A 25,079-nucleotide genomic window follows, 5' to 3' on the forward strand; every position below is an offset into this window, starting at 1 on the left:
TAGACATACTATAGCCTACCATGACTTTTTATTACTTTTTTAGACATACTATACTATAACTTTTCGAGTCATATAAAAGTCAATTAGAAGTTATGAAAAAGTCATAGTATAGTATGTCATAAAATAAGTAATGAAAAAGTCATAGTATATGTCATAAAAATGTCTTAAAGAAAGTCATAGTTTAATATATCTTAAACAATGTCATAATATAGTAGGTCATGAAAAGTTAAAAAACAATCATAGTATATCATGTTATAAAAAAAAGTCATTAAAAGTGTCATAGTATAGTATTTCATAAAAAATGCCATTAAAAATGTCAGTATAGTGTGTCACAAAAAATGTCATAGTATAGCATGTCATAAAAAAAAAACTTAGTGTAGTATGTCATCTAAAAGTCAGTACATTTTTTAATAACTGCAAAATGTCACAAAGTCTAATTCAAGTATTAACTAAATTTTGACCGATGTGTAGTGACTGCGGTTTGCCTTTGTACGCGGAATACTGTATTTTTTCCCATTTTTTGAAACTGCAGTATGTCATGTAAACCTACTCACATTACAGAAACTGGACCAGGACTGGACTCGGTGTCACCCTCTCTCGGTTCTCCCTTTAAGTTATGTACAGCAGGCAGCTGAAGTGTTAGTTATAGGTTTAAAAAATGATAGTAGCTCTGAAAGATATTATACAGACCAAACAAACCATAACAAATATCTCTACTAGCTACTGCGCAGGTGTATCTCATCAGTGGCTAATTGCTTTCCTTTTGCCCGTGACGTCACTCTTCACCCTCCAATCGCTTCCCACACTTCCTGTTACCTTCCAAAATAAAAGCTTATCATATGGTGCCTTCAAATGAAACTCGTGAATATGCTTGGCGTACAAGTGGTTAAGTCATGAAGAACACCGCTGCTAAGCAAAGGCAGTATGTGCAATATTAATGTTACTGTCAGCATCTAAAAGCCACAGAAGAAAACAATTTACCAAGTTAGGAAGCGGGTAACATAATGCAGTAAATGCAAATGCATAATGACAGAGGAAAAAGACGACGTCGTAGGAAATATCAACATTTTCCTCAAACATATTATAAAATTACGAAGAAAAACAATATACAACTAAATACAATTTATTTATAATCGGTATTATGCACCGAAAAATGAACTTCCATGGCCTCCAGCATTTCTAACAACGTCAACAAACACGTCAGAAGTCGTGAACTCGGAGCTTTTAGAAACTTTCCACTTACGAGGTCGTGAATACCACAAAAGTAGGGCGTTCGTATGGACTCTTCTCGCGAACACAGTAAACACGACCACCATTTGAAGGCACCAATAACACGAAACCACCTTGTGTTTCTTTAGCGTCACAGAGCTACAGTATCTTGATAACACACAGCATCACGGCTGCCAACATGGCAATCCTGCATTCTTATCTGTCATGTAGATGTGATGAAATCCTGATTGTGGTTGGAGATTAGCACCACCAATCATCAAAACTGAGTGAATTCTCCCTCTGGCAAGTCAACCTTAGCCTGCCATCTGCCACACTGGCAGGCAACAGCCCTGCCATGTTCTGTCGGTGATAATCTGTTCTAGCTTTCAAAGAGGAAATATTTAAAACTTGGAACAACACTTGACATAAAACCTTAAATAACAACACTGTGGTCGGATCTATTTAACATACAGGTCATAAATGCTGCATTCTGCACGGGAAATGTAACAAATGTGCATGACATCAGTGCCTCCGCTGTCATTTATGATGTAATTTGAAAAGGAAATTGGTTAGATTTGATTAATTAGGATCAATTGCAGATTGTGTTTTTTGAACAGTGGATTATTTTCCTTTAATACAAACAACAGTCTTTCTGGAGGTGACAAATTTACACCACTTTCCTCCTCCCTTTAAGCTCCAGTCTCCCAAGTGACGAAACAATACAGTACTTAGAAAAAGGGAAAAAATGGCCTGGATATGGTGCTGCCATGGTGTTCCCATTTTCTAAATCACCCTGAAAACACTGACGGTTCTCTCAGGTCCCACAGGACAAAGTGTTATGTGAGTTGGATCTGAAGTAAGAATTGGGACATAAAGAGATACTCACTCTTAAAGAGCTACTGTGGGTAACTAGCACGCTTTCTTTATTCTCCCAAATACACATGACTCTGCTTGGAGTTGTCCCATCCTGGAGCATGTTCTTGGATCTGATCCAACCCACCCAGGATCTTTATGTGCCTTGTAGTTCTTGTCTCTGTCCCAGGATTTCATGTGTACCGAGTTACCTATTGCTCCCTGGGTGCAGGGAAAAAACGTTTTAAAAATGCATGCATATGCCAGGTGGAAATGTCAAGGCTAAGAGCAGTCTGTTGTCTCCCTGTTCTAACAGAGGCTATTAATGGGCTTCTCTTGGTTTCCATGCTTTTTTTTTTACTTAGCAGGATTGTTGAGGATTTGGTGGTGTGCCGGTTGGCTTGTCCATAAATGTGTCCATTGATTTGTGTCCTCGCTTGGCAAGGTGCTTCAGTCTGAGCTCCTCTCTGAACTCATAGCTTAGGAGACTGGGTTCTTGGGTGCAGAAATGAGCATAGGCATCCGCTAAAGCCCTGAACTGGGGTATGGTGAGTTCTGTGGGGCGTAGAATGGGGTCCACGTCAGCCTTCTGCAGCATCTCCTGTGTCAGCTCAACACGACACGCCTCAGGGAACAACTTTCTGGGAGGAGGAGTAAAAACATGAAGAAATAAATGGTACAGATTCCTACGCTCAGGTCACTTTGATATCTTAACGATCATGCAAGTTTAATGGCCTTATAAAGTTCAAACAGAAAGAAATTATCCCTCAGCGATTATTTCAAATCTGTGAAGTTAATTGAAATCACACAAAAGGCTAGAGCTGCTCATGAATTGTTAATTTGTTCCACTGCCATGCTCCGTAGTCAAGGGATGTAGATTCTGACGCTAAACTCACACGGACACAAAGTTCTCCAACATTAAGATGGCAGCTATAATTTAAATGTCCAACCTTCATTTATTTTTCTGGCTCTTACCCTGAAAAAGCTCCCCTGAATATTCAATATAGAGAGGTAGCTATTTATTTTTAAAGACATTTCCCTGCCTAAGATGTTCCTTCTGTGTTCTTTCTCTGCAGGTTGGTGAGCAGTAGCTAATTCCACACACTCCGCAGCAGTACAGATGCCTTTTAGGCGCTTCAGTGCTGGTGCCTCCTCTCCAATTTGGTGTCGCTGCCGCCAACCCACTGTAGTTACATAAAATATGCCTCGTCTTCGTATGCCACCTCAATGACTCATAATTGCTGCTCTCTTTCGCACAACCAGTGTTCTTTTGTTATCTGGGCCTACATACACTTTCCTAACAGGCACGGGGGCGACGGGCAGCGTGCACATGCATGTGGGCGTTTGGGTTTGTCGCTAGTGGGTTTTCAACAGAGCTCTAGAGTGTGTGCTCCGATGTTCAGACTTTGGTTACAGAAAGCCTCAAAAGTAGTGGTGTGTGTGTGTGTGATGAAGAAAAGCAAATCAAAAGCCATTCTAATTAATGATGAGATGAAGACGGAGCTGTCAGAAAACAGGGAATGAAAAATGTAGAGAGAGAATGAGAGATGAGGATGAGACAAGATTAAAAAGTAAAAAAGGGAGAGAGGAACGAGAGGCTAGAGCTACATCAAGTTGTATAACTGGGCTTACTCCACTCCTTTATGACAGTGCTTCCTGCGGAACTGGAAAACGTTCCTGACGACTTTCTCCACCAGCTTGAAGGGTTGCTGGATCTGGGGCTGAACCAGAGGCGTGAAGTGAACTACTCCCACGTCCACCTACACACACACACACACAGAAAAAGCAAGAGTACACCTGAAAACTAGATTTCAAAGATTGTGCTCATGGGAATGAAGAGAGTGGCAAGAAATAGCAGGTAGGTGTGAGGAGGAGAGAGGAGAATGCAAAGTGTGGTGAAAAAATTGCTGGAGAGAAAGGTTGCCTGAGAAATGGTAAGGGAGATACAATGCTGGACAAAGAGAGAGGGAGAGGTGGAGGGATCAATACACTGGGATGAAAGAAAAGGGGAAAGGCAGAAAATAAGATGACGCAGCATGGCTGGCTGGCGAGCCGGTTCCAGTTGCCACAGTAACACCTGTGCGATGGACCATAGAAACTGAGCCTCTCTCTTTCTTCCCTGTCTCTCCTCATGTCGCTGCATCACCACTGAGTTTCTCAATACCTGGGAGCCTGACTCACTGTAGCACTCTTCTCGTCATCCCACTGTCTGGGTCTATCTGGCTCTACCATTTCCACTAAGGGTGAAACCAATGGAGCCTGAACATATAACGATCCAGTGATGGGTACGTTAGGCAGCCACAGAGCTCGTTTTCCTGCTTTATGGGAGTCAGTGGGCACAGGTACTAGGACTATTCTCTTTTACCTGATTTCAACTCCTTATGAAAGTCATGGTAAAACTACTACTACTACTACTACTACTACTACTACTATGTGTCTATTGACCAAGTCCAGGAGATGAAACTCCTTGGAATTATCTTGAATAGTAAATTATCATGGACAAAACACATAAATAAGATAGTTGCTAAGATGGGAAATGGCATTTCTGTTATTAAAAGACAAAACTCAGCTAAACAGGAGATTCAGGCTTTAATATTGTCCAATCTTGACTATTGCCCAGCAGTATGGTCTAATGCTACAATGGAGAAGATAAAAAAATTACAAATGGTACAAAACAGAGCAGCGCGTACAGTGCTTCGTTGTGGATACAGCACGAATGTTGTTGCAATGCATAACTGTTTAGCTTGGTTACATGGTCAAGGATAGATTACTCTTATCCATTACTTGTATTTATCAGAAATAGTTCTGTTACAAAAATGACACATATTTTGTTTAAGAATTTATCCTTCAGTTTAGATAGACTTGACTATTCTATTATACATGCTATCGCAGGAAAATTCAGATTACCAAAATCAAGGACAAATGCAATCAAATGAACAGTCATGTACCGAGCTATGCATGAATGGAATTTGCTACGAAGACATATCACACAAGAAAACAGTAAAATTCATTTCAAAATTTTTGTAAAACAGCATCTTTTAATCGGAGATGCTGGAAAAAAATTTAGACTCTAGTTTGGCTGAGTTTTGAACAAATTGTGTGTCTATAATATACTGTGAGTTGGATTATGTTGACTGGTCTGGTGGATGTGGAGGGGCTGTCTGAGTCAATGGACCAGGAATTCTGGACTATTTTTCATGTAGACTACTTACTTCTTGTAGGATGTATGATTTGCAATAACTGCGGGACAATGGAGTATAACAGACTACTTCAAATTATTTTGATTGTCTGATTGTAATGAGCTTGTCTTGTCTGAGTCTGTGTTTCAGTCTTGTGCTGTTTTATGTAATGTTATGTAATTCTGTGTGTGTGTTTTCTTTTGTCTTGTCTTGTCCTGTTTATTCTTGAACTGTCACATAGTAAGTGTGTTTGTGGACCCCAGGAAGAATAGCTGCTGCAATGCTGTAGCTAATGGGCATCTTAATAAACTAAACTAAACTAAACTACTCGGCTGTCTTTCCACATATCCCCCGGCAACTACTGATGTACCCACTGGGGTCCAAGTTCCTCTAGTTGGGAATTACTGAACTACAGTAGAGGACCGGTGATGGTGGTAACCTTAGCTCCAGTTCTTCACGAGCTGCTGGCTCCTGATCCTTCCTGTGTCAGCCCTAAGCTGACATGACACACTGTTGGAAGTAATCGTGCTAGACTCAGCAGAGCCTAACTCTTGCTCTGAGATCGCTTAACTTCCAAGCACATATACTGTACATCCACATGTTCTCTCTTCACTATATTGCTAGTTCCCCTTTAAAAGGATCATTTACTCTCTGTATTTACCACACTGCACATCCATCACTGTGTGGTTTGGATCAGCCACCCTACAGGACAGGAGCAGATTATAACAGACAGTCATGACTGCAGGGAAAATCATTGGTGTCCGTCAGCCCTCCATCTAGGACTTATACACATCCAGAGTCAGGAAACAGGCAGGAAGCATCACTGCAGACCCTTCGCACCCTGGACACAACCTGTTTCAGCTTCTCCCCTCTGGGAGGCGCTACAGAACACTGTACGCCAAAACAACCAGACACAAAAACTGTTTCTTCCCTCAGGCCGTCACTCTGATGAACACTTAAATCAGTCAAACACTGTAAATAACCTGTAACAACAAAATATTCACTGCTGCCGTTATAGACTATTTTTTTTTTTAAAGGGGGCAGATTAAGCTTTTGTGCTTTTTCCCTTTCCTTTAGTGTGTTATATAGTTTTTTGTGCATGTAAAAGGTCTGCAAAGTTATAAAGCCCAAAATCCACGCCAAAGGGAGTTACCCACAGAAACACTGCTCCTGAACTGCCTGAAACGCCTTGATTTAAGTCCTGCCTTTTCTTCCGTGACGTGGTGATGTCACAAAGTAACACATTTTGCCTAGCGGCTAGTTTGGCATGCCCTCAAATAAATTTAGTTAGAGCGGAGCTGGAGCGGAGTCTGAAGAGTTTGGTTCGGTTGACCAATCACAACAGTGGGCCAGCTGACCAATCAGAGCAGGAACTCAAACAGAGCGTTTCAGACATAGGGTGAAAAGAGGTGCTGCAGCACAGCAGGTACGATACAAGTTAAGTAGTTTTTGAACATTAAAGCATGTAAACATGTTCTAGTAGAAACCCCAAAACACAAGCATGCACCTGAAAATGAGCATAATAGGTCCTCTTTAATATGTATATATCTGTCACTGTCAATATAAATCTTACCCACTGTACATACAGTATATAGACATCTTCCAATCCATTTATATCCATCCAGTATTTATTTCTTTGCATCTATTTGTATTGTTTACAACTTAGAGAACACTTGACTTGTATATAGATGTTTTATTGTATTTCTTATTTTACTGTTGGTCATTGGTGCTTTTTATATATATATATTTATATAATATTTATATATAAACCTATTTTTTCCACTACTTGCATACATAACAGTCCTGTCTATTTCTTACCTTTATTTGTCCAGCTCTGTTGGCTTTGTCCTAGCTGTTATTTTATCAATTTCTCTGTAACTACATTGAGAGAGATGCATAAAACCGGAGTCAAATTCCTTGTACTGTATGTATGTACAGTACAGTAAGTATGTATGTAAGAACCAAAACACAATAAAAGACCATCTCTGAATGTCTGGATCTGTGCGTTTGCAGCACAAACGAGGCAATCATCTTTCAAGGATATCTCACATGATGGCATTCAGTCCTGCAAGTTATAGCTTAAGGGGCTACTGTACAATCACAGAGATACTCTACTGTGTGTGGACCAATGGCAAAGCCAGACAGTGGGCAGCAGAGCGGAGCAGTCGCCTGTCTGTCTTTCCATAGATGGTAATAGCCTTACTTCCCTAGTGAGGGAGCACTGTGAAGGACTGCACTCTGACTGGCTGAGCAGACTGACATTGGGGCTCCGAGGAAAAACATCAGTAGCGTTAGTCTTAATAACAATACATTTCATTGCCCTTAAGTGCTTTTTGGCTTGTGGCGCTTTTCAAGATACTCAAAGACTCTTTATATAGCAAGAAAAATAAATAACAAATATCTATATAAGAAGCTCACGTATCTATCTGATTGGAAAAGAATTTGCGATCTGAAAGTGGAATGGGTTGTTTTTTGATGAAGGATATACAGAGCTGAGAAGGCATACAACCGAGAAGACAGATGCTGCATACTGTTCTTGTGCAGGTATGTAAATGTGAGGAGACACAAGTTGAAAAAGAAGGAAGCTGGCAGATGCATGAATGGGAATGTTACACAGCATGTTAACTTAACATTTAAAGCCAAGTCTAGCATGCAAAAAACACATAGCCGCAGACTTGTTTCCCCGCCCTCATACACACAACACATACACGGAAGTAAAATAAAAGGACATCTAATTCAGCTCAACAGCCCTCCTGTTGAGACAATATGCCCTGCGGAGCTCCTCGTGCATCCTTGAAGATTGTATTTCTGGATTGTGTGACTCACTGTCAGCTGCCTTTTGGTTTCCTGGGCTAGGGGCTGGCGTCGATAATTAGGGGAGGAACACTAAAGTGGTCCGAGAACGCGCGAAGGATTTCTAATGAGCTGTTTAGAGTCCCCTTTTGTGAACAACTGAGGTAGCGTTCGGGAGCACTTGTAAACCGCAGCACTATCTCTTATCAGATCTATGTGCTTCTGAGCTTCCTGCCGCAGTGGCGTTTAATGGGACGGCGGCGGAGACTGTTTGTCTCAAGGCTATGTGCAATAATAGTGCAGAGAAAGCTTCAAAGTCATGGGTCCAGCATCAGATGGTTTGACATGGCGGAAGAAAGGAAGGTTGTTATGAGTTGAAGCAGTTGATGCATGTACTGTACAGCTGTTGGGTAAATCTCATTTTTAACTGTAATGGTATTTTTGTCATGTTTAACACGGTCCAATATTGAACGATGACTTCATGGTTTATTTGTATTGTCAGTAATGGCCTCGGCTTCGTCATGATAACTCAATTATTAATACACTAACCCTTTTAGTTCATATACGATGCATTTTAAATACAAAGGCCACGTGGCAGGTGTTGTCAAGAGCATTGACAGCTGGGGCTGCATCATGTAAGGATTCTGGTCGGGATTTTATATCTGTATTGCAAAAAATTGCTTCTATCGCTGCTTTTGGCGATGCAAGATCAGACCACCATCTGTTGGGAAGACGCAATAAAAAGGAATGTCTTTAATTTCACTCTCTGCTGGAATAATTGGGCCATTTATATTCTGCGCTTCATGATTTAAGAGAGGAGCAATGGGGGAAAAGTCGATATTGGGACTATACAGGCGGCGGCATTTCAGCCATCAGCTTGTCCAAGTCACTTTGCTGGTATGATTTATGTATGGCCTTGCTACGCGGCTTCACTAGGTAGCGCCGCTGGAATATGTCCCGCTCCCTGCCATTAATCCTTCCCCTGATAACCTCAACATGCAAGGAAACTCCGTCTTAAATCATGCCCCATCACCTGGGTTCTCTATTGAGGTGCTGTGAACATGCCTTCCTCCCCCCCAGCCCTCCCTCCGAAAATACTTTGCATCTGCTGGGTGATCCTGAACTGGGTTAGCAGACTTGACTTATTGAACCTATCTGACAACGTTAATATCTCTCCCTCGCTCAGGTTCTCCTATCCCTCACCCCCCTGCCCTTTTCTTTACACATATGGCAGTAAGGATCATACATACAAAGCAGACAGGGGCTCGAAATGCTCTGACGGTAATCATTTGAGCAAACCATCGTACTTAGCAAAGGGAAATGAATCATTATCTCTAATTTTGTTGTTTATTAGATTGTTATGTAAGGATCTATACTCAAGCAAATTCAAATTCTTGCTTTGAGTTTCTCAATCCCACGAAAATGATCGGGGCTTTTGAAAAGACTTTAAGCATTTACATAGACTTTGCACCTGCTTCCCCCCCAACTTATCGTATACTAAATAATCTGATAAACCAACACCTTACACTCCTAATGTAACAAGACTCGGTCAAAACCGAGTATATGGCTGGACCATGTATGGTCAGTCAATGAATTTGTGGCTAAATTTGTAACACAGATAGTCAGTGGTCATGTCTATAACGTTAAATCCAGCGGTACATGTCCACCAGGTCCGGCGAGGACAATAGGGGACACGCTGCTCCACTCAACAGGCCGTTTGAGCGGTGACGGACCCTATCGTGGAATGCACGCGATTGATTCCTGGTTTGCTGCTTGTCGTTTCAAACAGGAAACAACGTGGCGACCTGCTCATAAACTTTCTGTTATTCCGTCTAAACAATCCACCGAAATCTACTTCTGAAAACATTTTAAGAGAGAAATAGGCTATGCCACTGCTGAATCTTGTTTCATTTTTCGAACTTGATCGCCTAGTTTGACAGCTTGGTCCAAGTTACGTGAGCCGGACGCGTCGCGCTGGACAGGTTCATTTGCAGAAAGGACTGTTCCCTGCATTTTCAATTTAAGAGCAACGGCCAATGAGGAAACTCCAACACTCTGCCAACCAATCGTGACTTTTACGTTTGTAGGGCTGGCCCTCTGCGGTCCAGCCAAAAGGAAGGTCTTATCTGCTGATTCCTCTTGTAGAGTGTTTGAAAAGGGCAAAATATGAGAGATCTCTATCTAAAAGTCACATGCCTGCTTTTGTCTGCAACTCAAGACCTTTTTTGACCCACTTGAGTACAATAGTCCCACATCTATATTAATGGAGAGTTACCATATTTCATGTGTTTGACCTTCCCAAAGCTCAGCAGGGCACTCTATTACTCCAGCTTTTGCCCTGTGGTTCTCCAGCTCCTCTTTCCCCATTTCCCCATTTCCACCTCTGACATCTCTTTCTTGGTGAGTTCTCGCCCAATGGTGTGTGAGCAGTAATTTGTCATGTCCCTCTAAGCGTAACCATGACGAGATGGCAGGGGCCCTGGGGCACCAGCCACTGTGCTACCTGAACCACCAATGCTTGCGCTTACATAATGGCAGGTTCAGAGAAAAAAGCAAGGAGGATTGAAGAAAGGCTATATACAGCCAGGGAATACAAGAGAGAAAAGCTCCCAGTGATCCTGCAAAGGGAGAAGAGCTGCATTAATCATGACAATACCTTGAGAAGACAACCTCCATTACATCAGTGGAGGGAGACGGCCTCTCAGAGAGGAGAAGGAAGCAGTCAACGCCTCGGAATATACTGATGTTGCTTGAGGGGTTTGGGAGGAAGGGCTTTGGCTTCCTGTGCAGGCAGTGCAATGTACTTCCCATGAAATCACCCATGGCGTGCACACAGGACATTCAGGACTGTAGCCCCAGTCTGGGACAAGATCAGCTCCTTGGAGAGACACTTTCGTCACAGAAAAAGCTTGAACTTTGCCCAAAAATGGGAAATTTACTAGACCAGCGGAACAGCAAATGAGGACAACATGGGAAAAATTGTTTTGATGGGATATTTAAAAACTCATAAATGTTGTTCCACATTGTTCACATGTGAGTCAGTCTTAATGGAGTAAAATGAAGAGACTCTGTAATCAAGCCATGCCGGTAATTTTGCAACATGTCACAATTGTTTTGCCTTGGACAGGTTTACACACATTATCTATGGTGAAACTGGACCGGGGCCCTTGCTCCGCAACAAGATTGCATTGACAGCGACATCACAGCTATCACACGACACCTTGCATCTCAGCTGTGAACAGACCAGACCGCCTTTGCAAGACGATGAGCACGGAAACCAATTACGCAAGGGAGGACATAAAAGGGGAAAATGCAAATTGAACGATAAAAGCCCCTCGTGTGGGCAAAAGGGAGCTCGGCTGGTCCGGCTGTGCCTCAGAGCTATGCTGCAAAAAAAAGGCTGCTCTGCTGCGAGGTGATAAAATAAAGGGGACCACGCTTATAATAGCCCACAATATTTTCACACATCGCAGCGTCACACATCTGCACTCACCGGGCGTATGTTAACTGCGTTTTGCTCTTCTCTCCTTCCATCTTTTTCCTCTCCTTTTTGTCCACTCCCTCTATGATCTATTTATTTATTTATCTTACTCTCCCCACAGAACAACACCAACATCAGCACTTAGGATCTCATCGGTTACAAGGAGACAGGTCACACACGGCATACTGTAGTGTGTCGGTGGGAAAACTGGATAATTTCTCTTCCTGCTGCAGTGGTATCCCACAAGGAGCCCAGAGAATGTAGTGCTGAAGGTCGACAACAACATCACACTGGAGGTAATGTGGTGTGCACCGTCCCCGCTTGCTGGCCAGATCTCATTTTAAGAAAGGGTCTCTTAGGGGTACTTTAAACAATGGATGGAGAGAGCACTGGGCTATATTAAACAAACAGATCAATAGCTAAAAAAATCAATTGCTGCTAACCTATCAACACGTATCACTGTGGTCAATGCCTGGTCGTTATACTGTACGTAGTGAGATAGGCAAAATCATCCCCCACAGCTGGTTGTTTTTGCTGATTTGCCCATGCAGCAAAATAATAGCAACACACATCTGCGTTTCCAAGGGTATCAGGTCTATTAGTCCTGTCTGATTTTTTTTTCCCTCTATCATTTTGTCCTCTTTGTCATTCATGAATCAAGGCCGCCCTAGCCACTCCCTCCCTTATTGTATGTCCTCTACAGAGAGGGGAGGGAAGAAGACAGGGTAGCAGCTGTGAGTTTTAGGCTCCTGCTGACTGATGCCTGATGAAGATGATGCCCCAGGGAGGGTCAGTTTTTGGCATGGTGGGATACGCATGCTCCTCTGGACCAACACGTACAACAACAACTCTGACTGGCTCATCTGGTCATAATGATAGCAGATTTTTCCTCTGTCTTAATTAGATTACCCCTTCCCAATTGTGCAGTGGGGCTATGTTTGGAAATCTTATCTAGACTTTGCATCTTGGTCGTTTCTTATCTTTTAAAAACAGCAGTATTGCATTGCGATTACTGAGCAGCTCAATGACGTTGGTTAGTTTACATTACACAGCAAGCAGAGTTTTCTCCATCCTGAATAAAGTCTTTAAGAAACAAATAATGTCGCTCTTTATAGCCATTACCTGTTACCATTCTGCCAAACTTCATGCATTCATATTACGAATAATATTGCCATTTTTGTCATTTTTAAAACAAATTTAGTTTAGTTTTTTGACACGATGGGAAGGACGACATTACATTTTGTAATTACATACATTTTTGACATTTAGTAAGTATTACCACTTTTCTTTTCACATAATCAATTAGGCTAAATAAAGAATATTCACAATAGACAAAACTCGGTTCACTATGCACTGTAGAAATGGTATAATTTTAACAAAAACTTTCAATTTAGCTTGTGGAGATAGTCAGTGTTTGGTTTGGTAACATATATATGGCTAACAATAAAAATAGAAATCAAATTAAATTAAATTAATGACTACATTTTAGCTATCCCACCCTGGAATAATGTGTAAACAATTATTGTGATGGGACTATTTCTTTAGGGGGAAGCGATTTATACGTGTAAGAAGTTACAAACAGTCCCTTTAAAAAAGCACTTTTAGACATGAAATCGAGTTAACTGTTAGCCAGCTAACTAATTAAGCTTAACATTAGCTAGCTACCTCTCAATATCTCAAATAAGTAGTTAAAGGAAAAAACAAAAACAAACAAAACAAAACAACAAAAAATAAATAAAACACAGACAACACCCTAAGGAACACAAATCAGGGAGACATTGGCGACAGAGGGACAAATTTCCACTTGAGTTTATACAAAAGCCAATAAAACCAAAGCCTTGTGCATAGAGAGCTATCGTTACACCTCTAGAGGTAAGTTGTTTTTTTGTAGTTTGGGTGAACTCTCATGGCTTTTAAAAGAAGCTGCTTTTAGACATGAAATCAAGCTAGATAGTTAGATAAGTTATCTAACTAGTTAGATAACTTATCTAACCAGTCAACTAACAGTTAGCTAACTAGTTAACTAACTGTTATCTAACTGCTAGCTAACTAGTTAACTAACTGTTATCCAACTAGTTAGCTAACTAGTTAACTAACTGTTATCTAACTGCTAGCTAACTAATTAACTAACTGTTATCCAACTAGTTAGCTAACTAGTTAACTAACTGTTATCTAACTAGTTAGCCAACTATTCAACTAACAGTTATCTAACTAGTTATCTAACTGTTATCTAACTGCTAGCTAACTAGTTAACTAACTGTTATCCAACTAGTTAGCTAACTAGTTATCTAACTGCTAGCTAACTAATTAACTAACTGTTATCCAACTAGTTAGCTAACTAGTTAACTAACTGTTATCTAACTAGTTAGCAAACTATTCAACTAACAGTTATCTAACTAGTTATCTAACTGTTATCTAACTGCTAGCTAACTAGTTAACTGTTATCCAACTAGTTAGCTAACTAGTTATCTAACTGCTAGCTAACTAATTAACTAACTGTTATCCAACTAGTTAGCTAACTAGTTAACTAACTGTTATCTAACTAGTTAGCAAACTATTCAACTAACAGTTATCTAACTAGTTATCTAACTGTTATCTAACTGCTAGCTAACTGGTTAACTAACTGTTATCCAACTAGTTAGCTAACTAGTTAACTAACAGTTATCTAACTGGTTATCTAACAGTTAGATAACCAGTTAGATAACAGTTAGTTAACTAGTTAACTAACTGTTATCCAACTAGTTAACTAACAGTTATCTAACTGTTATCTAACTAGTTAGATAACAGTTAGATAACTGTTAGTTAACTAGTTAGCTAACTGTTAGTTGACTAGTTAGATAAGTTATCTAACTAGTTAGATAACTGTTAGTTAACTAGTTAGCTAACTAGTTAGATAACTTATCTAACTAGCTTGTCAACTAACAGTTATCTAGCTAGTTAGCTAAACTTAACATTAGCTAACTAACTCTCAACATCACATGTTTTCCCGGGTGAGATTTTGATTATTCACGGTGGAATGATCATTTAATTTATAAAGCATATGGCGTTATATGCGTTGATGAGAAACAAGTAGAGTTAGTTAGCTAATTAAAAGTAACGGTTGAGTATTCAGGGAGTAACGGTTGGTTGTTGTCAGGGTGACGGGTGTATACAGTAGCGGTTGGGAGCAGCACAGTGATGTCCTGTTGTTAATATGAAGTTGTCGTGAGGCAGAGAGAGACTGCTATTCTCCAGCACACACACACCGACGAGGAGAGAGAGAGAGAGAGACAGAGAGAGAGAGAGCTAGGTAGGAGAAGAGAGAGTGCCAGAGCGCTACGGTTTATTCCTCTCAGGCTCTGTGTGGTCGACAGACAGAGCAGGGATGTCCTCTCCTCTTATACACTGTTGCTAAGAACATGGATGGCTTGAATGGACCCGTGATCCGGGCTGATTCCTCCTCCTCCTCATCAGCCTGCTGTCTTTCAATGTGTGACTGTGACTGTGTGTGTTTACAGGAATCACTGCGAACAACGTGACGCGCCAGCTCTGCACCAGCAGCCGGGGTAAGGGATTATTTCAACATCGCTTTCTTTTTTCACCCCTCTCCTCTCTTTGGATCATAAAACAACAGCAAACAGTTAGACTGAGCATGGAGATTAGATTGTATTCACAACTGGAACGACCTATTTATCTATCTGTCGGATAAAGACCACAATGCGCCAGATAGGAAGTCCGACTGAATAAAAAAGAGCTGGTGCATTCACAAAGTTTAATTCTATCTGCTGTCAAAATTGAGCAAACTGGCTTTTTACCTGAAGATAACATTGTGTAACTGTTAAAATAAATGTAGGCACAGTTTCTAAGGTTAAATAGCAGTGGAATTAAAGTGGTAGAATAATACAGTATGTGAGTGGAGGCACTGCAGCTTTAAGTCCACATAGCTATTGAGCATTTGCAAATACCACAAACTCATTTCTCCCTCTCCAATAACAGCTCTATGGGGCTCCGGTAAAAGGAAAAAGGAGAAGGCAAGCACATAGAAAATGCATACATGCAGTGTTTTGCCTACCTACTGTGTAGTCAGAGCCAGCGCTTATCTGCTCGTGCTTCATGCTGCCCCTTTGTTTCCAGCCAGAAAAGTCTGTGCTTGTGTTGGGTGAATGAGGGGAGGGAGAGCGAAGGGGGGACCCACTCAGTTCAATTTCTCATTTCTGTCTCTCTCCTCCAGTCCAGTGGAGCCGCAGCTGAAGAGCTGAGGAACTGGGGATTTTGACTGGCAGCCGGTACACCACCAAGGGAGGGGAGAGAGGCGGCTGGACAGTGGGGTCGACGAGCCAGACTGGTGCTGGGTGAATGCTGCCTGGCGAGGACGAGGGCTGAGGCGGCGGCAGCATCAGCATCAACTTGAAAAAGGAGCATGGCATCCACGGGGATGCAGATATTTGGATTTGTCCTGGCGCTGTTGGGCATCATGGGTGCTATGGTGGCCACTCTGCTGCCCAACTGGAAGGTCAGCGCAGATGTGGGCTCCAACATCATTACAGCGATCTCCCAGATGCAGGGTCTGTGGATGGACTGCACGTGGTACAGCACGGGCATGTTCAGTTGCACACTTAAGTATTCGGTGCTTTCGCTACCTGCGTACTTGCAGACTGCCCGCACCACTATGGTGCTCTGCTGCGTAATGGCTGCCATGGGCCTCTGCCTCGCATCCCTGGGACTAAAATGCACACGTTGGGGAGGTGGACGGCGCTCCAAGCGGCACGCTGCGATTGCCAGCGGCGGCTGCTTTGTCGCCGCAGGCTTTCTGTGTCTGGTGCCTGCTTCCTGGTTTACCAACGAGGTCATCACCAACTTCCTGGACTCCAGTGTGCCCGAGAGCAATAAGTTTGAGCCTGGGGGTGCTGTGTACGTGGCCTTTGTTTCGGCGGGATTCCTCTTCGTTGGGGGGTCCATCTTCTGTATGTCCTGCTCGGGGAAGAGGCATGGCCCCCAGGACCTGATCCTGCTGCCTCCCCCTGACAAACTGCTGCTCCAGCAGCAGCAGCAACAGCTGCTCCAGCAGCAGCAGGAGCTACAGCACCAGTACTGCTCTCTCTCCCCATTAGACAATAAGACTGGCTACAGCCTGCAGGACTATGTGTAATAAAGCAGCGCTGTGTACGCTACGGCTAAAGGGAGACGAGCCTGAGGGGGGGGAACCATCACGGCTCATGCTACACACTAGGCTCCGCTCCAGATGGAGGTGGAGAAAAAACGATAGAGGAGGGCAACAACTTTGAATTCATTTTCCCATCTCCTCTATCTTGCTCTTCTCCCTTTTTCTGTTTTGCAAGCACAAGCAGTGGAGGTATTCCCTAAGCAGCGCCTTGGAACAAACAGCGTGAATGTGTAAGGAGCCAGGATAAGGTGCTGCAGCATCGAAGGAAGCCGCTAACCAAATGCAGACATCCTTCATCAGTAAATCACAGAAAGAGTTCCCCGGGGAACGGATTAAGCAAATAAGGAAGCCTTCCGTGTAGATTTTTTTTTCCTCGCCAAAGGTTTGAATTGAAAGAAAAAAGCAATCATTTAGCTGCTATTTACAATCGTCTGGTACCCTCTCAATTGACAAGATAGGCAATATAATGCCTGAGAAACCTCTTCATGGCAAGCCATTGTAGTTTTTTCGTATACGTATCCACTAGAATGCTACGAGGAATCGATTGAAATAAATAGTCATATTTTTGTTAGCTACTAGAATGATGTTGATATTTTGCCTCTAAAGCATGCTGTGTGGAGCCTGTCTGTGTATTAATACAGCGGCATGCCTGGTAGAAGACTGAGACATAGCCACAAAATGCCTGTGCCTGAAAAGCTGTAGAAACATTACCCTGCTGTAACTGTTCAAAGAGGACTGTCAGGAGGAGTAGATGTGGACTGCTGGGCTGGATTTCAGACAGAAAATGCAGACAAACAGTTGCCTGCTTCTCTCTCTGCAGGTGAACATATGAGAGAGACGGAGAGAAATTGACAGAAAGAGGTTCAATCCTTAAGCAGAGTGGACTATCTGATGTGCTGTTTTTTTCCACCAAAACAAAAACATACTGTCTGTAAGTAGCAGCTACCCATCCTTATCCATCTACCCATTCCTGCACGCCCTCAGACATGCACACCCACACACTTACTCATGCTCTTGTGTGTGTTTGTGTACACAGTAAACACTCAGACACGCCGGCTTTTTTGCATGTGCTTTTCAGTCCTGTCATCCTCCTACGCACTGCCATGGAAACAGAAATTCGGCATTCAAATATCTGTATTGTCTGGGGGTATGTGCATGTCAGTCAGCGTTTTGAAGTTGTTTAGGAGGGCATCTTTTTCTCCAGGCATGAAGCTTTAATCAGAGCCTTTGCTCACACTACTCTCACTAATCCCCTTTATTAACCAGTGACATGAGGCAGCATCCCTGTTACATGGTCAAGAGGTTTTGGAAAATGCTCTTATTTACCGCCCGCTGCTATGGATTCTATACCATACAAGTAGTCTCGCAGGGATGAACGCGTGTTTAATGGTGCAGCGGCAGGGAGGTAAAGACAAGGCAGAAAAAGGAGAAGCTTCTTGAGTCATGGTCGACTGGGTAGCTTTGTGGCAGGCAGCTTAAAAAAGGTTTGAGTCATTCTCCATATGTGACTTGTTTTCCAAGTGCGTCAGCATTGCGCATATGCTACCAGTCCGCACCTGCAGAAAGGTCTCGGTGTCTTAAATTGCAGCCACTTGACTATGCCACCATTCCTGTCATTCTTTTTTCACCCCTCGCTCCGTCTGTCCTGTTTGTGTCACGTCTATGTCACATGGATGTGATGGCTGACGAGAGCGAGCTGATGCATGTTGAAAGCATGGCACACACGCAAGCATTAACAAAACTTCCACCTACTCATATGTCAGTAGCTCTGTTACGCTTTCAGACAGTAATGTTCCTGCTCTTTACTGAGGGAGGGATATCTCACGTTTTCATGCTTGAGACAGGCCTTGGCAGTGATGTATAGAACTGCACATTCTCTCCTTCTCTCTCATAAACATGCAGCCTCCTGGGGGGAGAGCAGATGGCTAAGCCCAGCTCGCCACCTGCAGGCTGCTGCCGGCACGCCACGGGCATCTCTGTGGGCACCACTGCCGGCCCTGGCAGCCCTCTAGGGCCAGGTTTCCACCCCACCCCGACTTAGCCATCTTGCCCAGCACAGACTATAGCCGACGGAACTGGCCTCCTGACAATAACTCACTGCCCAGGCACCATAACCAATGCAATAAACAAAGAAGAATGTGCCATGTCATCAACTAATACTGACACGTTATGTGTTTCGAGAATGTGCCAAATCGTTTCATGATGACACGTTTTAATACTATCTGGAGTTCTTTCCGTTTATTTTTTATTGCGTCGTTTGTACGTGAATTATACATCAGCAAATGTTTTATGGATTTGTGATTTGTTCTGCCAGACTAAGTCTCAAGTCAACTAGATGCTTGTGTACAGTCCAGTGCTGCTTTCGAGGGTTATTTTAAATCCTCTTTGTTCCTCATTTCCCAAAGCACAGCAAGACTTCACCGGGATGAGCGTTTCACTGAAAAGACATAAGTGTGGTGTTTTCTAAATGCATTCTTTTTTATTTGTTTCATGAATTCTGGTTCACTGTAAGCCAACTGTACCCACGTATCTAGGCTTTCAAGGTGTTTGTTTTCACTGACGGATCAGGAGTCCCTCAGATTGTTTCAATATAAAAAATACAATATCATGTTCATACCATATCTTCTTTATAAGAAGACTACTCAATGCACCTTTACTTGTGTTAATTTATTTGACAGCAGTTTGTTTCAAACAGCTGAGCATTCCAGGCTCCCTGGACCAGTACAAATACATAACACTCACTGGCACTCTGGGAAAAAAAGGGAACCATTTCTGTCTGATGATCAGCAAGAAAATAGGAGCTAGAGATTTCTCTTTTTTTCGTGGCTGTGCAGCTTGATCATCAGCACGCAATTTCATAAGCTTATAAATGGCCAGAGTGCAAAAGTGACAAGGTCCTAAAAGTCTAAAGAGTTACAACTCTACTGCATTTACTGTACCGAGACATTGATTTATCATTTTGATAACTGCAGCTTATTTTTGTGGATGCTTTAGCACTTCTTACTTTGCCAGAGCATATTTGTGATGATTAACAGTTCACAAGTTCTGATACAGTTGTCTCAATGTGCTTGTGCAAGTAGTTCTATTTTTTACCAATAAAACTATTTTGTGAAAGCAACATGCCTACTGTATGTGGTTTGCTGCGTGCAAGTCTTGCGTGATTCTATGTGTCGGGGTGATAAGGAAGGAGATAGCATTCATCTCTCTGCCAAAGCTACAGATTGTTGGACAGTACGGGCTGTGCTGAGTGTTGCAGACAGGCTGCTCATACGCAGCACCCAGGAATGAAGCAGTATCAAGTCCAACTAAAATATGCATCCATAAAACATTACTATGTGGAAATGGGTTTTGAAAAAGGAATTCTTCCTTTAATACCACACCCAGACTCCGCCAATCACTCCTCACTGGGATGATGGCATAAGCTAATAGATGAGTGAAATAATAACTTCTGGCTGGTTAAGGGAATGGGAGTTATCTCAGCTGTCAGGTTTATCTGGCAACGTGCAGAGCAGCTGCTGATAATCATTAAAGATGACCACAAAAGAAGAATAACACATACAGTAAGAGGTTGTGTATGACAGCTGTGATATATCACTGACATGACTCTACACCGATATACCTGCAATAAGCAGACATTAGCTTGCTGTGACAACAAATTGCTGTACAGAAATTTCAAAAATATTCACCAGAGAGCACTGACAAGTACTGTAGAGCTGAAACGATCAGTTGATTAATCGATTAGTTGATCAATGGAAAAATAATTTGCAACTATTTTGATAATCAGTTAATCATAAGTCATTTTTTGAGGCATCATTCACTGGTCCAGCTACTTAATTGTGAGGAGTAGCTGCTTTTCTTTTATGTGATAATAAATTGAATGTCTTCGGGTTTGAGTTTCCAAATGATTAATCAAGAAAATAATTGGCAGATTAATCAATAATGAAAATAATCATTAGTTGCAGCCCTACTGAAGTTTATTTTTCAACTGTAAAATGTCCCACTCAGTATATGTCCAAATTTTGAATAACTAAATTCAAGTGATTCCTATCAAAATAGTTTTAAAATGTTATGCGTTTGTATAAAAATGCATCTAGGCTGATTAATTGTTATTCAGAGATTTTAAACTCTCAAATATCAATATCAGTATTGGCCTCAAAACCATGCATCGGTTAGGCATGAATCCATGAAGTTAAGAAACTAGACACATGCAAACATAGCAACAAGAGAAAGGATCTATAAGAAAGACAATCTTAAATCTTGAAACAAATAGGGCTGTCCTTGACCAAAGAAAATTTGTTAATTTAAATCCACAAAGAATCACACAAAAGCACCACTTTAAATCTTGTGTTTACCAGAGATGTGCTCACAAGTTTCTAAGAAATCAGTCTTTCAGCATGAAAAAAAGAATAAAAAACAACTTATTGATCGAAGAAATCGTAGTCGCCCAACACTAAAACAGCCAATTAGACGACTGAGAGGGGGCAACACTAGAAACAAACATCCCCTCCTGGAAATGTGTTTCATTGAACTGGCTTCGACTGTGCAAAAACAAGTGTGCACAACTTGCTGAATGAGGATGCCTAAAGCCTTAAACGGAGCTTGTTTCAGATCAGAATACTGTACAGTATGTTCTCCAACATAAATATCTTTGTTATATGATGTAGCCCGTACACTTCAGATGGAGCGCTTATATACTTTCCAAAGTGAATCTGGGCTCTCATTACAACTGATTGGAGCCTCGTTGAGACCGACTGAGCGAGAATGTGCTTTCCTGAAACATACATGGATTATTCACGGCTCTCTCTCGTTCTCCCACTCCTCTTGGTTATGCAACAAGAGTGCAGATCAAATAACTGCTCCTCTCGTGGGGAAAACGCTAATAAGATCTGCTCCTCTGTGTATTTAACCTACATTTTCCATCAAAGGCTTTCACCCCGAGTTGCCGCTGTGACAGATCTCAAATGTGAGGTGAGCGCTCGTCAGTTTGGAGGCAGGGGTTAATCACGCGTCAGGCTTCTCTTTGAACTTCACTGCCGTGTCAAATTCACAGATTACATTATTGGCCTTCTTGACCAGAAAATGACCTTTCCAAGAAAATCAACGTTGAAGACAATGAAGCGATGGCTGCTCGCAAGAGCTTAACGCACTCCACCACAGTCACATCAGACACAAAGAGCGAGACGGTTATCGGAGCATGTTAAGGAACCGTCATACCATCGCTCACCAAAACTCCATTAGCAATCACCACATTGCTCAAAATACAGTGAGCACCCAAATCGCTCTAGTATGTCACCCGGCTGGCCTTTTGTTTTGGCCAGCCGTCAATGCTCATGAAGGTTCATATTGGTCATCAACGCTGAGGGAGAATGACCTTCCTTTGTTGCTCCCCTCTGGTCCCAGTGCTCGTGCGGGGCTGGGGAATAATAGCAAGCAACGACCTTGGCTGAGCAGTTAACTGCTGAGAAAGGCAGGAAAGGCTATGGAGATGACAAAAGGAGCGCTTGTAGGAAAACAATACACTCTGACAGTTCAAAAGGAGGCCCTTTAATATTTCAGCTTTGAGCACAGGGCAGGACGTGTAGCGGGGAGGATTCAGTAAGCTGAAGGTGAGGTAGGTTAAATGGTGGAAGGGTGTGTGGACACATCCGTTTTTTGCAATCTATATCTCTCGATGAAAGAACAGATTATTGTATTGTATTGTATTACAGGAGACTATAGTGTATTAGTGAGAGCGCAGAAACACAATAACAGGCTAAGGCAGAGGCATACTTTCACACATGGACAGAAAGGTTATTGCAAATCTCGTCAGTCAAAGCTGCAGTGGGTGGAAATGGAGCAAATATGATTAAAAAAAAGTTATTTTTATAAAAGGGTCACTGTATCCTGACAGAAGAGCATGAGACAGGTAATCTGAAAAAAAAAATCATGTGCCTCTGTGTCCTCCGCTGCTCCTAATGGCATCTGCAAGATTTCACAGTGCTGATGAAATATGAATCAATATTCTGTTACTGTAATGCCTATTTCTCTCCTCAAATGTTTTCAGGAAACATCTTGTAGTGTACTGTTTAGCTGTGAAATGAGAAAGTTTGTGACCCGGCAGCGATGTTGAGATCAGTTGAGGAAATACCAAGCACCGCCCAACAGCCGGAGCACAGCCAATAGGAACGCTCAATAGGAATAGATTTTTTAAAGCCTGAAAACAGAGCCATGATGAGGTGCAGGAGTCCAGTTATCTCTCACTTGAATTACAATATGCTGAAAGGTTATTATGGAATTTTTGCGCAATGATGACAAAAACATTCTGCCTACTGCAGGTTTAAATCATGATAACTATGTTATTTTTACTGTGACCTCATCAACACAGCCACTGAATACAACTGACACCTTCAATACCTCCAAAAAGCCTGACAAAGTCATGAAATCACAGTGCATGAAGTTTAAATTAGAGCACTCAAAAGACTTAGACTTAATTTGTTATCATTGCATCATAGCACCGCTGGCAATTTATTTATTTGAAGCTGACCTTCTTTCCTTGGGATGTAGCCAGGGTTTTTTAACATCATTCCTCAAAAATACCTGCATATTCTCTTGGCGTGCTTACCAACTAAACAGAGCTGAATTTGCTAAACTGAACGCTGACTCTGAGCACGGTTCCTGTGTTAGGCGGAGCAATAGATCTCCGGAGATGTTCATAAGCCAACTCTGCCAACCTCGGCATTTTGTTTAAGGAAGGAGGAGGAGGAGGCGGAAGAGTATTTTTAGCTCTTTTCTTTACCTTGGGTCTCTGTGATGTATTGAGACCAAAGCCTGGAGGCGTTTACTGCGCCGGCACCAGTCATTGAAATAACTTTTGCCCGATACTCTTGATACCGTGTTTGACCCCGTTTTGCGAGATATGAATAGGCCTGGATGAATTGTGCGCCTGTAGAATGTGTGGCGGAAGGTGAGAAAGCGGTGCAGCCCCTCGGAGCGAGACTCTCACTGTTAGTGGTCCGCTTCAGGTCACAGAGAAGATATCCATCATCGAGCCTGTCACTGCATTAAAGTGGACTGAGCTGGGTCACATTCAACACTGAAAAACTCCTAAATTCAAAAGGATATAACTATTCTGATACTTGAAACAGCTGCTGACACTTTAGCCATGGAAAAACAAGAGGACTGCCAAAATCCAAAGTCTCCCAGACAACTGCCAGCCATAATGGATGTTCAATGCAGCATTAACAAATTCAATTTAGGCTCTGTTCATCTGGTCTGTGCTCTTGGTCGACGATTGTGTACAAGGCGAACATCTGTAGGGCTCTCCTCCTGTGAGGCTCGGTTAGTTGGTGGGTGATGGCTGATGGAGCCATTACTCAGAGCGGGCTGACGACGGGCCCAGACAACCATCTGCTGGAGGTACGCCTCGCTCTCCTTTCAGATCGATCTCTGTCATGAATCTGTCTTCTAGCGCTCTGTACTCATGTGGAGGAAGCTTTGCCGTTTTTCCAGCCTTTTCCAGCTTTTGTTTCATTTTATACACAGTGGTGGAAAGTAACTAAGTACTTTTACTCAAGTTCTGTACTTAAGTACAATTTTGAGGCATGTGTACTTTACTTGAGTATTTCCATTTTATGCTACTTTATACTTCTACTCCACTACATTTAAGAGGGAAATATTGTACTTTTTTCTCCACTACATTTATTTGACAGATAAAGTTACTAGTTGCAAAAAAACAAACATACGATCGGTTTATAAAATACAATTTTTCAAATAATTTCATTTAAATAACAGTTTGAATGCCATCACTAAAAATAAAAGATTAGAGAAAAGTATTAATTGTTTTTTGTGTAGCAGAACTTTGTTTTTTCTTTTCTATCTGATTAATTTTACCCTGTGGAGTCTCACCCCAGGGTTAGGAACCACTGAACTAAACTACTGATATTATATATAATATAATTATAAATATAAATATAATAATATATAATTTCGCAAAACAAGTACTTTTACTTTTTATACTTTAAGTACATTTTGATTAGAATTAGGGCTGTCAAAGTTAACGCGATAATAACATGTTAACGCAAATTTGTTTTAACACCACCAATTTCTTTTATGCATTAACGCAATCGATCTCCCGGAGGTTGTACCAGGCTCAGTTTTAAAGCTAGATGGTACAAACCATGTCATCCTAGCTTGTCGCAAAGGAGGCTAAGTAACGCTCCAAATTTGCACAAAATTTTAGTGAGGAAAAACTTGCATGTCCATTTTCAAAGGGGTCCCTTGACCACTGACATAAGATATGTCAAAGAAAATGGGTTCTATGGGTACCCACGAGCCTCCCCTTTACAGACATTTATGATAATCACATGCAGTTTTGGGGCAAGTCATATTCAAGTCAACACACTGACAGCTGTTGTTGTCTGTTGGGCTGCAGTTTGCCATGTTA

The 25,079-nt window shown here is 42.0% G+C and overlaps 2 protein-coding genes across 3 annotated transcripts in view; one reads left to right on the top strand and one right to left on the bottom strand.

Annotated features, from left to right (window-relative positions):
* Nucleotides 1–1,609: 1,609 nt before the first annotated feature.
* tfb1m (transcription factor B1, mitochondrial) overlaps nt 1,610–25,079 on the bottom strand; it is a 32,880-nt gene continuing 9,410 nt past the window's right edge. For both annotated transcript variants that reach the window (XM_037746411.1, XM_037746412.1), the window contains exons 7-8: nt 3,694–3,821; nt 1,610–2,702 (exon numbers count right to left, since the gene is read on the bottom strand). In XM_037746411.1, coding sequence (XP_037602339.1) covers nt 2,423–2,702; nt 3,694–3,821 — 408 coding nt within the window. In that variant the 3' untranslated portion in view covers nt 1,610–2,422. The remainder of the gene's footprint in view (nt 2,703–3,693; nt 3,822–25,079) is intronic.
* On the top strand, nt 13,089–19,494 carry LOC119474390 (claudin-20). Its single transcript, XM_037746413.1, has 3 exons — nt 13,089–13,386; nt 15,012–15,059; nt 15,725–19,494. Exon 3 carries the CDS (start codon nt 15,914–15,916, stop codon nt 16,640–16,642), a length of 729 nt encoding a protein of 242 aa, XP_037602341.1. The 5' UTR covers nt 13,089–13,386; nt 15,012–15,059; nt 15,725–15,913; the 3' UTR covers nt 16,643–19,494.

Source organism: Sebastes umbrosus, chromosome 16 (genome assembly GCF_015220745.1).
Source record: "Sebastes umbrosus isolate fSebUmb1 chromosome 16, fSebUmb1.pri, whole genome shotgun sequence".
Taxonomy (NCBI): domain Eukaryota; kingdom Metazoa; phylum Chordata; class Actinopteri; order Perciformes; family Sebastidae; genus Sebastes; species Sebastes umbrosus.